This window comes from Puma concolor, chromosome E4 (assembly GCF_028749965.1).
Source record: "Puma concolor isolate L17-30 chromosome E4, mPumCon1.1.hap2, whole genome shotgun sequence".
In the NCBI taxonomy this organism is placed as follows: domain Eukaryota; kingdom Metazoa; phylum Chordata; class Mammalia; order Carnivora; family Felidae; genus Puma; species Puma concolor.
Window position 1 is genome coordinate 40,968,037 of NC_141683.1, and position 15,070 is coordinate 40,983,106.

Consider the following 15,070-nt stretch of genomic DNA (forward strand, 5'->3'; position numbering starts at 1 on the left):
GACCTTACAGAATAAATCTGTCTAGAGTAACAACACTTCGTTTTTTTCCTACAGACTGAACTTTGCCCAATATGTTTTAATTTATAGTCTGCGTTTCCTCCTTGTTACCCACTGCCTTGCATTTCACAGTCCAAGAGCCATGAATCAGCAAGTACTTATTAACCTAATGCCGTGTTCCCGACACTGTGTAAAGTAGTGAAGGAAGATTCAGAAGCCAGTGGAAACTGTCCCATTTGGAGGAGTTAATAACTTCGTGCACAGAAAAGAAACTACATAAGTGAAAAAAAAAACGGAAAACAGTGCACAACAGTTTCCAACCAAGTGCTTCAAATGAATGATACCTGAAAGATGGAACACAGGTTTTCTGGTCAGGCTGTGAGCTATTTCATGGCCTCTGCTGACAGAAATACCACCTATTTAACAATAGTTTTTATTTTAAAAAGAAAAAAGAAAAAGAAGATGGAAACTATCACCTTAAAATGGACATAAAAATTTTAAGTGCTTCCTATTTTAAAATCTTGGGGCACCTGGGTGGCTGAGTCAGTTAAGCATCCGATTCTCAGTCTTGGCTCAGGTCATGATCTCAGGGTTCGTGGGATCAAGCCCCAAGTTGGGGTCCTTGCTGTCAGCGTGGAGTCTGCTTGGGATTCCCTCTTTCCCTCTCTCTGCCACTCGCCCTTACACACACACACACACACACACTCTCTCTCTCTCTCTCTCATTCTCTCAAATCAACTTAAAAAAATTTTTTTCATAAATAAAATAAAAATTTTAAATCTAAGAAACCACACATGCAATAATCAAATACAATATTCCTACTTTGCAGTGTGTTATTGGTACTGCTTCCTAGTACTCTGAATGCCATGAGCCAAGAAAAACGTGGAAAGTAGAAGCTTGATGTAATTCTCCTTATTACCAGAAAGAACCATTTGATGAGAAGACAACCCCTCCGCATATTTTAATGGAAAACTCTTACCAATAAGTGAACCGTACTAACACCAACCAACACCAACTGCTTCATTCATGGAATCACTGACTATGAGACTTTAGAAACATGCAAACCCCTCACTTTACAGATAAGGGAAAAATACCACTTCACAGATGGCAGGTGGTTTCCTCCAGGCAAGACAGCCAATGAGCAGGAGGGTGGGACCAATCCCAGGTCTCCTCTCTACCGATGGCTCCCTGTCTCCTCCTATTATGACCCAGGACAAGCAAAACTCTCACCCTTCTCAACGTTCTCCTCAACTCTGCTCCCATCATTAGTTATGTGTTTAATCCTCAAATGCAAAGTCTGATGCTACATTTTGCTTGGGAGCATATTAAGGGCAAAAGTAGAACAAAGAAGTATTAGGTGGTTAATCCTTTTTTTTTTATGCTTATTTTTTTTATTTTGAGAGAGAGAGATTGAGTGAGCGAGCAGGGGAGGTGAAGAGAGAGAGGGAGACAGAGAGAACCCCAAGCAGGCTCCATGCCATCAGCACAGAGCCCGATGCGGGGCTCAAACCCACAAACCGTGAGATCACGACCTGAGCCGAAACCAAGAGTCGGATGCTCAACCAACTGAGCCACCCAGGCGCCCCGTAGATGGTTAATTCTTTATTAAATTCTAGCCCATCTACTCTACCCATAGACTCCAACTAATCCTTCTATGCTGCCAGGCACAATGCTCTACTGGCTCAGGATCACTGCTACCTGACTAGCATCATAGGGAACCACTGGGGTTGGCACCACGGATTCAAACAACGATTCTAAAGCTGCCAAGCAACTGGTAAACAATCCCCAACTACTCCACCCTCCCCCCACTACACCCACCTACACCTACACACCCCCCAAATCAGCCAGCTCATCTACTTCATCTGAAGCCTCACAGCTGATCCACGCCCTTATGCACAACACAGAAAAAAATGCACCTACCTTGTGGCCTCCTGCTGAAGCCATGACACATTTGGCACATAGAACATGACTCCGAAGAAAAGCAGAGGCTCGTTAGCAAATTTGTCCAGATGTTTCTTCAGAGGTTTCTCCAGCTCCACCCATCGTGCTTGCTGGCTCTTGCTGAGAAACCAAAGGCCAAAGTAGTGTGTCTAGACGAAAGAGTAAAATAGCATCAGTCTATGTTTATCAGGGGTACCCCCAAGACTGCACAGGAGAGCAAGACTCTGACGCCCTACGCCACATTTGGTTTCCCAGTTCGGACACGAGGATCCAGCATTTACTTTCTGACTTTAGGACAGGCCAAAAGAAACCACATGCACACAATCCACAGGGGCTATCCGATATAGTATCCATAGCCATCGCTGCTGTTGGTACATGTGGGTACTAATGCACCGGTGTTTGGGAAGGGGGTGGGGTGCAGGGGTGGGGACAGGGTTGGCTTTTTTCCTACGCTCTCAAGGCCGACTTTCCTGTGGCTTCTGAATGCCTCGTGATCTCACGTGAAACATGCTGGCAAAGGCAAACACAGTTCTTTGCACCTGCTGCAAAGTAACTTGGTACTCAACTCCTAAGACAAAACCTTCTGCCAAATGAAAGCTTCCACATTGCGGGATATTTCCATACAGTACCAGATTTCAACGGAAAATTGATTCACTCCTTTTGAGTTTTAATGAAGTACTTTCAAAAACATCAGCCTCAACCACTTCATTATGCATGAACTGCAGCAAATCTCTCCCCCATATCAAGCTTTGAGAATGGAAGGATGTCTTCGCAGCTGCCAGGGGAGCCCCTGGTGGCTGTTCTTGGCAGATTATGGTGGATTTGATAGATGAAAGTAAGATTTTCACCCTTACACTTGAAGCCTCAACCAGTTTAGTTTTGAACAACGTGCTAAATGATTAAAACAGGTACTTTTATGCATCCAATCTTGTCTTTGTATTAATTCACACTAGGATTTCAGGATTAGCACAACAATCACCAAAAAACAGATCACCGCTTTTGAAATTTTCTTTTATATTTCAATTATAGCTTAGCACAGTTTACAGCACACCTGGAAATTTGCCTTCAAAAGAACGTTTTCATTTCGATGTTTAATTTCCAAAGGCATTCTTGTGCTGATGTTCCCACTCCAGCTGTCTGTCCCATCAGCGATATCACAGATCAATCCCTGCCACAACCCTACCAAAATCTGTACCAGAAGTCTTGATTCTGACTTCCCTAGAAAACCAGGCATGTCCTTGCCTACTTAAGGCTACAGACCAAAACACTCTCAAGGATATTTTCAAATGCATGTACTTTCAGATGGGAGCAATGATTTCCCCAGCTTTGCTCCATGATGTTTTAAAAACGTTTTTATTTATTTTTGAGAGAGAGAGCACGACCAGGGCAGGGACAGAGAGAGAGGGAGACACAGAATCCGAAGCAGGCTCCAGGCTCTGAGCTGTCAGCACAGAACCCAATATGGGGCTTGAACCCACGAACCATGAGATCGTGACCTGAGCTGAAGTCAGATGCTTAACTGACTGAGCCACTCAGGCGCCCCTACTCCATGATGTTTTAAAGGGCAAGCTCACATAAGCAATCTAGGCATCCCTTGAGCAACAGAATGCCAACACACAGAACCAAGGTAATAGCTCCATCAACTTGGACAAACTGCCTGAATTCTGACCCTATTTTGTTCACTTCCCAGCTTCAGTGAGCCTGGTGGTTGTTCTACGGTGACTGATGACGTAAAGGAAATGAAATGTGGCTGAGTAGAAAGAAGACGAGCTGTGAAGTCTACCCACCTCCGGGCATTTGCATTCACTGTCCTAATAACCCTATACAAATTCCTGAGGCTCCAGAGGGTCAGAGCTCCCATCTATAAGACGGGGTCGGGGGCGCCTGGGTGGCGCAGTCGGTTAAGCGTCCGACTTCAGCCAGGTCACGATCTCACGGTCCGTGAGTTCGAGCCCCGCGTCGGGCTCTGGGCTGATGGCTCAGAGCCTGGAGCCTGTTTCCGATTCTGGGTCTCCCTCTCTCTCTGCCCCTCCCCCGTTCATGCTCTGTCTCTCTCTGTCCCAAAAATAAATAAACGTTGAAAAAAAAAATAAATAAAAAATAAAAAAAATTAAAAAAAAAATATAAGACGGGGTCGTACTGCTATCATGCACAGGCTGTGAGGGGTATCAGGGACATCGTGTCTGTCCACTGTGCACATGGCACGTGTAAATTAACTGCTTCGGGAATGGTGCTCTCTGTGGCTGCTACTATCATTATCAATCATCGTCACCATCGGTAAATGAAAGCAGGCAAGCCTCAAGAAATCTTTTTCATCAGCACTCCTGGCATGCCTATGAACCACAGAATTAGAGGATAGAGGTTACCTGGAGATAAATGAAAAAAAGCAGGCAAGAGTAGAAGCTGGAAGGCCCGTAAGTAACATAAAAACCTAAAAGATGTAAGAAGAAAAATCATCACAAAATAGTCCCTCCGCTCAGATGTGCTTTAGTCTTACAGGTGTTTATGGGTCACTGGAACATCGCTCTGACGCTGTCCTAGGGGATCTATGATGTAGGCTTAAGCTAACCTTAAAATGAGGTAATCTGGGTACTTAACAGACCGTCTGTAAAGGGCCCAAGGCAGTTCTGCATTATACTGAATTCCAAATGGACACAGTGTTGTGTAAGGGTATGTCACTGCATTTTGGGTGGCTAGGAATGAGTCTGCATATAATAAATGAGGTAATATATATAAACAGTGACATGCTACGTAATAGTTATTTTCTTTGGAAAAGAAGCCCTTTTATAAGCCTGGGTGGAGAAAGGGAGGGACAAGCTTTGCAGTTGCTTAACAGGCCAGCCATGATTTATTAACTTTCACTAAAAGCAGTCCTGACATTAGAGGGTATAATTTCATGATCATACTTCATTCAAATTACAACAGTCACTCAAATTAGTAACATTCAAATTAGAAATGGTCCACATTAAATGCATAAACATCCTATAATCAATTTTGCCAAAACAAGAAAGAGTTTTGGTGTTTTTTCCCCCCCAGAGGACACAGACTACCTGAGTGAGCTACCATGCATTTATCCAATGGAGTAACTATATTACTACAATATTACTACTCAAGAAATGGGGTGTCCAGCATAAGGCAGAGCTGAGAGAGGCGGGTAACCTGGAAGATACAGTTCCTACCTAAGAGGCCAGAATAACCAGTTTTAGAAGCACTGAACTCAGGGGCGCCTGGGTGGCTCAGTCGGTTAAGCCTCTGACTCTCGATTTCAGCTCAGGTCATGATCTCACGGTTTGTGAGAGCGAGCCCCACATCGGGCTCTATGCTGACATTGCGAAGCCTGCTTGGGATTCTCTCTCTCCCTCTCTCTGCCCCTCCCCTGCTCGCGTGCATGCTCTCCAGGGCGCGCTCTCTCTCAAAATAAATAAATAAACATTTTTTTTTTAAGTGCTGAATTCAGTTATCTGGTGGGAAGGAAAATCCATTTACGAGATCCCTAACCCCACACCATTTTGTGAAGCTATGCCCAAAGTCACCTTCACTATTCCCACCCTGCCACCCCCACCCCATTCTTCCTCTAGCTATATCCCTGCCCTGGAGTATTCAACGGAGGAGAGAGACCCTGTCTCAAAGTTCTTAGCCTGCTCTATTTAAGTTCACGATGCAGCACGAGTTTATTCTGCCGTATCTTACGCAGTGCCTCTCAGGAAATAGCATCAGAAACTAACCTCTCACTTAAACCAACAAGTGCATCAATCAACTTCCTGTGTATTAGCCAAGGGACCATTAATCCCCTCAGGCCCAGCTGAGACCACACCAGGCTGGTTCATAATTGACTTGCCATCAACTCCAGCTGAATTCTGAAAGCTGAGCTTCCCTGCTAACCACTGCCCCATGATTTAGGAGAATGTGGTAGATGATTCCAAACAGAAACCACCTCCTCCGTGGCCAGAAAGATCCCATCATATTGCCCGAGTACATACCCCCAAACAGTTTTGTTTAATCTCTGAAGCTCCAAACATTAGCCAGGTCTGGCGAACCCTCACGATACCTCTGGGTGAGCTATTAATCCCATTTTATTTCTCTAGTTTTCTTTAGAAAATGGGTCTGGTTACCTTGAATTCTGCAGTGAGCTCACTGCAGTGAAGGAAAAAGAAGACAGACGAACCGGTGCCCAGGGAGAGGAACCCCATCTGTGAATCAATGACTAAAAATGCACTACTAAGAAACAGTGTAAGGAAAGACGCACTAACATGACATTTTCATAAGAGTAGTTTCCTGGTCTATTTGCTTTGGAGTTTCTCATTTTAACACAGGAAGCATAAATGTATGCGCGCACTCAAAAATATGCTAGTTTCTTAAGCGGCAGATTTGTGTGTGAATATTTTAGTGCCAAAGTAAGATCCAAGCACCAGGAAAAAGATTCTAGTGAATAAAGGCCTTTAAAAATAGTCTGGGGGTGTTCTGATTTGTTTGTTCATTTATTTGCAGAGATAGTGGAATCCCCCACGTTAGCTGTGACTAGGGAAGATTCTTTTTGAGGATTTTGCTTTTCCAGTTTTGTGACCAAAGACGCATCTTTCATGCTATCTGAAAGGGTTACAGATGCAGTCTTGGCAATGGCCAGGGATTAAATCCATGATCTTATGTCAAGCGTTTTGGAGAGTTAATCATCCAGAAGCAAACGTTTAAAATATCTTGCATTACTCTGTAATTGGTTGCCTGTCATACCCAGTGCTTCAGTTGTAAATTAAGAAACAGAGAGTTGGTGTAGCTCCACATAAAATATACAGGAATTACATACAGGCATTAAAACTTTCACTGAGGCATGGAAAATACTTCAAAAGATGACTATAAGCAGGCTCTGAAACGGCACTTCACGCTATTACATTCCAATGGCTTTGGAAAATAAACCACTATACATCAGTCGGATGACTGTAAAAAAACAACTTGTGTGCAATCAACCTCTACTCTGGGTAGGTCTGGGATTTCTGGAACTGACACGTCTATAATTAACAACTGCACCCCCTTCATTTTCCTAGCCGATCTTTCACAAAAGTAGAGGAAAAGACACTGCAGAGTCACATCGACCCAAGAAGTAAACCTCATAACCAAGAAAAAAAAAAAAAAATCACTCTTCTGAGGCTGTACAGCTCACTCAAAATATACAAAAAGATAAAGACTTACGAGTTAAGACGGGGGAAATTACTTCACCTACAGTCTCTTGTATCTAGAAACCAGACATGGGTGCCAGGTTGCCTCAGAGAACGGACGTTAAGCTAGTAAGATTTCACGTTATAATCTTTATACAGACAAAAAGCAATACAAAATTCAGAGACCAGACATCTCTCCCGCAGTCTTCTTCAGCTGATTCTTAATCAATGTTATTTTAGTCCACTGCAAATACAAACGTATATGGATAAGGGGAAGCAGGCTCCAAAACACAGCAATTTCCACTATTATCAGACAGGGCCAGGAAATGAAGTATTCCATTTAACCGAATTCTCTTATAATTGCACATTACGTTGTTACCAATGCCCAAAAGATTAGCATAAAATCAGACCATAGATATATCCTTAATGTAAGTTCACTTAAGCTATTCAAGATTCAGTATCTTTATAAACTCTAGCTGTTATGAGAATAGCAAAATGTGGGACATTCCTACTGTGGCCCACAGCTTGGCATAAATCACCTTTGAGTTCAAACGAAAATATAAATTTGCAAAAGAACAAGGGGATAAATCTGAGGACAATCACCCACCCTATGAAATGATCAGGGATTCTTTTTTAGGCTCCTTTAAAAACCAGAGCTGTCAGTCTAGTCTTAAGGGAGGTCCAAGAGTTATCGAATTCAGCATTCTCAAGAATAGATTCTCTGTCTTGAATAGAGTTTAACTATGAAGGTACCTTTGTGAAATTACTCATTCTTCCTCCATTTATGGTTCTCTAATTAAAAGCAGAGTCAGGAGTATCCCTCAAGAAAATAATTCTAGCAGATTTCTACATTTTATTAGAATCCTTTATATTCCAATAAAATTCTTGATAGTCATTATTACTATTAACATGGCCTCCTTGCCGCTCCTAGCACTGTTTAGTAGAAATATAACGTAAGCCACATCTTCAACTTTAAGTTTTCTAACAGCTACATTTAAAAAGCACAGAGAAATAAAATTAATTTTAAATTTCATTTAAAATAGTGTATTCAAAACAGTAGGCTTCCAACATGTAACTAATATAAAAATGATGAGATAGTTTAACTTTTTTTTCATACTAGATCTTCAAAATCCAATGTGTATTTTCATACTTACCGCACATCTCAGTTCAAACTAGCCACACTTCAAGTATTCGATGGACACCAGTGGCTACCCTAGTGGACTATACAATCTTAATAACTATTCAAGGAACTGAAAGAGTTTTGGCTCAATGTATGATCACAGCTTCTAATAATTCAAGCCATCTAAAAATGAAACCAACAGATTTATAAAAGGGTCAGAGCCCCATCTTTGGAAGGGTTGTGTCACAGTCCAGAGAGCCCATGTGATGTGTCACAGAGAAGACTGCCATATTGAGTGCCTCCAAGTGCCAGGCTCTGTAATACTAACAACTAACAAAACTAACTCTTTTAACCCTTCCAACAACTCATGGAGGTTGCTACTTTACCATCTCCATTTACAGATGAGGAAACTGAGGCACAGAGCAGTTCCGTAACTATCCAGGATTACACTGGTGATAAGCGGCAGAGGCAGGACTCAAAGTCAGGCAGTTCTCACAGCCACGAAACCTGCTGCTTCTCTGTGCAATTATTTTTAAAATGTGAGAATCAGTCATAAGACACATTATGTTAACTACTCCTATCTTATCCCAGGTCAGTGATTCTCAAACTGTATTGGAAGGTAGGAAGGCCACAAGGAGCCGGGGTTCCAGATAACCATCCCCTCTGCAAACATAACAGCTCTATTTTTTCCACTTAAGTTCCACCTAACATCTCATTTGGAGAAATGGGTGACATCCATTAATCCAAACGTGTTTTAACTATATTCTGAGCCTTGTCATCTTATGTCTTTCCCTTAATAAAAGTTCCTTGCCAGAAATTCATACCCAATTTTTTTTCTGAACTTAAAATAATTTAAAAAAAATTTTTCCTAAGGAGTTCATTTTATTTCCCGTAGCCAGGTTATTAAGTTCACCCAGCTAGCATCTCTGTCCTTCCTGTCACCCCAATCCTCATTCTCTTTCTGCTATTTGGTTCTTTTCCGAAAATGCAAGGTGTTCATGTCAGTCACACTCTGCCTTGAAGTCCTTAGATGTCTCCCCATCTCACGGCAGCATTTTATTCTCCAAACAATTCAAAGAGGATTTTACAGAAGGCTAAAATAATTGTGAAACACTGAGTTCGACACCTTTAAAAAAAATAGCATTTATGGAGGTGTTTCCCAAAGCATTTTACTACACTCCTTTTCTGCCACTACACATGCCCAGGAATTCGAACAGTGGAGGCAGCCTGCCTGGGGTTGAGGACAAGCCCAGTCACGGCCAGAAGGTCATCCTGTGCTGTGATGGCCCCGTCTGTAACATGGAGACGGCCAGAGAAACCACCACACAGAGTTGAAATGAGAATCAGATGAACTGATATGGGGAGGGCACTCAGCACAGTATGTGACATTAAAAGTTGGAGATTTATTTTAATTATTCTTGTGACACATTTTAGACACAATGTCCTACAGGAGCCAGTTAAAACTCCCTGGCTAGATACATCAAACCCTTCAAAAGCAGTCTCCTGCCTGCCTTTCTACACTCCTACCCTCCCTGCCATGACCTCTCCACCCACCCCTCCACACACACACACACACACACACACACACACACACACACACACAAACAGATCAGTGCAAAATGAACTCTGCCCTTCCCTGAAAATTCCACGTGCTTTCCTGTTTCTGTACCTCAGCACGGACTGTTCCCTTTGCTTTGTTTCTTGTTTGTCCTATTCTCTAAGCTCTAGGGTTTCTGGGATCGGGGACCCTCTCATGTTCAGCTTCCCTTGGGGCTTGATTGTATTTGCTGACCCTACGAACCAGGTCTGGGTCCTCTAAATGCCATTTGAAATGGCAGCACATCGATACATTCAAAACCAGATGTGAGCCTCATAAAGTCTACCATATGGATACATGTCATTATACATTTGTCAAAACCCACACAATGAACACCACCAAGAGTGAACCCTAATGTAAACGATGGATCAGGGTGATGATGATGTGTTAATGTGGGCTCATCGCCTGGAACACATGTTCCACTCTGGCGTGGGGGAGGGGATAGGAGTGGGGGGGTGGTGCAGGAGGTATGTTCCACTGCGTTCCACTCGGTTTTGCCATGGAGCTAAAACAGCTTTAAAAAATAAAATCCATTTTTTTTTTTTAATTTTTTTTTTCAACGTTTTTTATTTATTTTTGGGACAGAGAGAGACAGAGCATGAACGGGGGAGGGGCAGAGAGAGAGGGAGACACAGAATCGGAAACAGGCTCCAGGCTCCGAGCCATCAGCCCAGAGCCCGACGCGGGGCTCGAACTCACGGACCGCGAGATCGTGACCTGGCTGAAGTCGGACGCTTAACCGACTGCGCCACCCAGGCGCCCCTAAAATCCATTTTTAAAATGACTAAATGAAGTGGCAAAACACAAATTATAATTAATGTAGATCAAGAATTAAATCAAAGTTAATTTTCTTTTCCTAAGATAAAGCTCTTAAAATGTCTAGGATACATCTACAGAACACTTCTAAATTTTTGTTTTTAATGTTTAATTATTGTTTTTTAAATTTTTTAAATGTTTATTTATTTATTTTTTTTTTTAAATTTTTTTTTTCAACGTTTATTTATTTTTGGGACAGAGAGAGACAGAGCATGAACGGGGGAGGGGCAGAGAGAGAGGGAGACACAGAATCGGAAACAGGCTCCAGGTTCTGAGCCATCAGCCCAGAGCCTGACGCGGGGCTCGAACTCACGGACCGCGAGATCGTGACCTGGCTGAAGTCGGACGCTCAACCGACTGCGCCACCCAGGCGCCCCAATGTTTATTTATTTTTGAGAGAGAGACAAGTGCAAGCAGGGGAGGGTGAGAGACACAGGGAGACACAGAATTCAAAGCAGGCTCCAGGCTCTAAGCTGTCAGCACAAGAGCCCAACGTGGGGCTTGAACCCACGAACCATAAGATCATGATCTGAGCACAAGTCAGACGCTTAACTGACTGAGTCACCCAGGCCTCCCAATGTTTATTCTTGAGAGATAGAGAAAGACAAAGCACAAGCAGGAGAGGGGCAGAGAGAGAGGGAGACACAGAATCTTAAGAAGCTCCAGGGTCTGAGCTGTCAGCACAGAGCCCGATGTGGGGCTCGAACCCACAGACTGTGAGATCATGACCTGAGCCAAGGTTGGACACTTAACTGACTGAGCCACCCAGGCACCCCAACTACAGAATCCTTCTAACAACAAAGCCAAATACCCACCAGATCTGAGTTCCAAGCCTTAATAAAGACTCAACATTCTGTTGTATTTTAGATAGATTTCCACTTTCTCCTCTCAAGCTCCATCAACTCTACTTGGAAAATGACCCAAATACAAAAAGAAAGTCAAGCGAGTAGATCAGACCCCGTGTCCATCCCCTCCTCCTCCTGCTTCTGGGGAAAGAATGCACTCCTCCTCCAGGTGTGTGTGTGCAAATGAAGAACAAAGTAGGAGGTTGCGTGATCTCATCCTCTCGTTTGAAAGTAGCTATAGCATTGTTTCACAAAAGGCCATACCTTCCATGTCATCTGTCACAGAACAAAAGCATACAATCAAAAAAAAAAAAAAAAAGAAAGTGATTTGCTCTAATGTGAATGCACCCATTTAGAGCATGTCAAAATAAAGCCAGCATTAAATGTCAACCCCACCTTCGCATTAGAAGATCAATCACACTGCAACAGACACGTGACAGCAGAATCTAGACTTCACTGCTTTGTCTTTTGTGACAACACAGTTGTGGGCTAATCCGGGTCTGACCTTTGCCCTCTCACTGAGAGAAGCAATACTCTGCTGAGAGTAATTATTACCGTCCACATCTCCAGACCCGCCTCCGCATGCACCTTAGACTCTGCCTGGGGATTCACAGAGATGCCTTCTTGGCCCCCAAGAATGGCACCTGCTTTTGCATCCTTGGATCTTCAAGACTCCAGTTCCCCTGGCCCTGGATGGCCTTGCTTTCTTTGCCACCTGCTGAAGTCCTGTGCATCCTTCAAGTCCCCGTTCAGAGAGTGACGGCTCTGTTCATCCTTCACTGAAACTTCCTCTCCCCTCCCGGGGCCGCAGCGGTCAGCAGCACAGACTGTGTACTGCACAAGTCTAAGAAGAGCTACTGCCTTTCCGGCCTGCACCTGCATTGCATTTTAGCATGGATTGCATTTAATCTTGTGTTGTTGTTTTTTTTAAGTTTATTCATTTATTGAGAGAGAGAAAGAGAGAGAGTGGGGAGGGGCAGAGAGAGAAAGAGAATCCCGAGCAGGCTCCACACCGTCAGCGCAGAGCCTGATGAGGGGTTCAAACTCATGAACCGTGAGATCATGACCTGAGCCAAGACCGAGAGTCGGGTGCTTAACCGACTGAGCCACCCAGGCGCCCCTAGGTCGCATTCAGCGTTAACTGCTTATTTAAATGCTGGATTCCCCTACTCACCCGTGCATATCTTGAAGACAAAATTACACCTTATTTATCTTCCCTCATCAAGTCCTAACACAGTGCCTGGCACATTGCAGTTGCTCAAGATTTTCTTCAATGAAAAATTTTTAAGACTCTCAAATTGGGACAGTTGTCAATATTAGATGCAGCACTATGCATTTTCCATACTGTATCTCTTTTAATATTTACAACAGTCCCATAAGATAAGTAAGGTTATCATTATTTCCACTTTATTGGTGAGAAAACCGATGCCCAGAGAAGCACGGTAACTTTTCCAAGGACACCTAACAAATGACACAACTATAATTTGAACCCAAGTCCAGGAGGCCAAAGACTGAGCCTATAACTCCTTCAGCACGTGCTCTACTGTCTCCCAGTATATGCAAAGAATAGTTACTCCCCCGTGAGTTACAGAGAATATTCAAAAGTGGAACCAGTGCATATCTTTCGTAAACGATCTAGAACGAACATTTTCACAAGAAATTTAGACCAGTCTTCTAACCAACCAACCTCCAGTATTAAGGTTTTTCCTTTATGCCCATGCACACGCATATTTTTAAATATGTATACCCCAATGTGCTACTCATAAGCCAAAAGGAACCAGCTCTCAACAGGCAAAGGCAGCACCTTTTCCATGTTTATTTTGCTGGGTCAGCTACCAAGCCACATGTAGCTGTGTGACAGGAAAGTCTCCCTATACAGGAAAAGAAACTTCAAAGGAAGCTCTGATCACAGAAACTGAAGTATAAACATGAAGACCGGCAGGAGACAGAAGGACTCAGGTGAAACTGTCCCCAAGAATACAACAGTTGGCCTGTGGAGGATGCCAAGGGGAGAAGAACTTCCCCGACCCCAATTCCTTTGTGCATGTGGAAGAAGGTGGGTCATGAGGGGTGTGGAAGACATCAAACACCATCACCTCCAGAAGGCACCACCTCCCAAACCAGCACCCTGAGGTAATGGGCAATGTGGTCACAGGGCCCAGAACAACCACAGAGCTTTTTCTGCTCCTCAAATCTCAGGGGCTTGCAGTCCCTTCTGCGCTGGCAACCACTGAATTATACCACCTGACCCACTGGCCACTCTGCCCCGGGGCTCTCAGGACGCATATGCGTGTGCAGGGTTCTCACCAAAGAATTAAGACTGGAAGACTAAGGGCTTGCTTCTTATAAAGGACATGCTGCCCCAGGAGAGTTCCTTTTAAAGAGTGATAACATGACTGCCTTCATGGTCAACCCTGGCTTTGTTTAAGCCCAAAGAGGTCTAGGAATGCCTGTCGGTTGGGTGTCCAACTTCGGTTCAGGTCATGATCTCACCGTTTGGGAGTTCGAGCCCCATGTCGGGCCCTGTGCTGACAGCTCAGAGCCTAACCTGGAGTCGGCTTGGGATTCTGTGTCTCCCTCTTCCTCTACCCTCCCCTGCTCGCATTCTGTCTCTCTCTCTCTCAAAAATAAATAAACATTAAAAGAAAAAATTTTTTAATAAATAAAAAAATTTAAAACGCTCAGAGACAGCAGAAAGAAAACGAGGGTCATGAGGAATCCTGAAAGAAACAAAACGCCCATTTTATATGCGCCCACAAAAAGCCTCGCTGGTCATGCTCGCTTTAAATACTTTTTCATTTTTTTCCCCTCTTTGAAGAGGAAAATATAGAAACAAACAAACAAAAACTAAAAGCAGCTGCATCCATCCCCTCTGTGGGCGTTTTCTCCTAGATGTTCAGCTGGAATGCCAACCCGCTCCACGGCTGTAAAGAGAGACAATGACTTTGGACGTGACAAGGCCCCCCCCCCCACCCCCCGCCCAACCTCCTCATAGAAGGTAACAAAAGGGAAGCCGCCACCCCAGGCGGGGTCCTGCTTGTCACGGCATTGGAGCAGGCCTCCTGATCCACTGACGCTGTGAGATCAAGCCTATGCCAAGGACAACAGGATCCTCTTAAACAGGAGGCTGGGACTGCAAAGCACGGCAGGTGCCAAGAGACAGGTGGCCAGTCCCTTGAGTGAGTTCTGGCTCAGATGCCCGCCCACACCCGCTGTTACCTCTCGCAACTCTAGCCTCTGGGCCACGGCCTCCAGGCACTCCTGCCCGGTGCTCTCCACCGACAGCGTGCACTCGATCACATTGCTGTCCAGCAGGCGGATCCGTGTGACAAAGCAGTTCTTGCTCAGGACGTTGTAGCGCCGTGTCCGACGGAGCTTCAGGCCGAAAGGCATGATTGCGTGGCCCTCGGACGCCGCCTTCCTATCCCGGCGCCCACGCCCTTGAGATGGCCTTAGCAGCTTCGTGTCTGGGTGATGACACTACCGCACGTGCTCCTCCAGACGCCGAGAAAGGTGTCCATGCCCGGTGTGGCGCTGCGGAGGATCGCTGCGAACAGAGAAGCAGCAAGGTCATTGGCTGCAAGGGAGGCTGCGGATGCCGCGG

General features: G+C 44.4%; 1 protein-coding gene across 3 annotated transcripts in view; it reads right to left on the bottom strand.

The window, feature by feature from the left end:
• The window catches only part of PTPN14 (protein tyrosine phosphatase non-receptor type 14), a 174,276-nt gene that overhangs the window by 87,220 nt on the left and 71,986 nt on the right, over positions 1-15,070 (bottom strand). For all 3 annotated transcript variants that reach the window (XM_025921051.2, XM_086694539.1, XM_086694540.1), the window contains exons 2-3: positions 14,686-15,013; positions 1,918-2,087 (exon numbers count right to left, since the gene is read on the bottom strand). In XM_025921051.2, coding sequence (XP_025776836.1) covers positions 1,918-2,087; positions 14,686-14,859 — 344 coding nt within the window. In that variant the 5' untranslated portion in view covers positions 14,860-15,013. The remainder of the gene's footprint in view (positions 1-1,917; positions 2,088-14,685; positions 15,014-15,070) is intronic.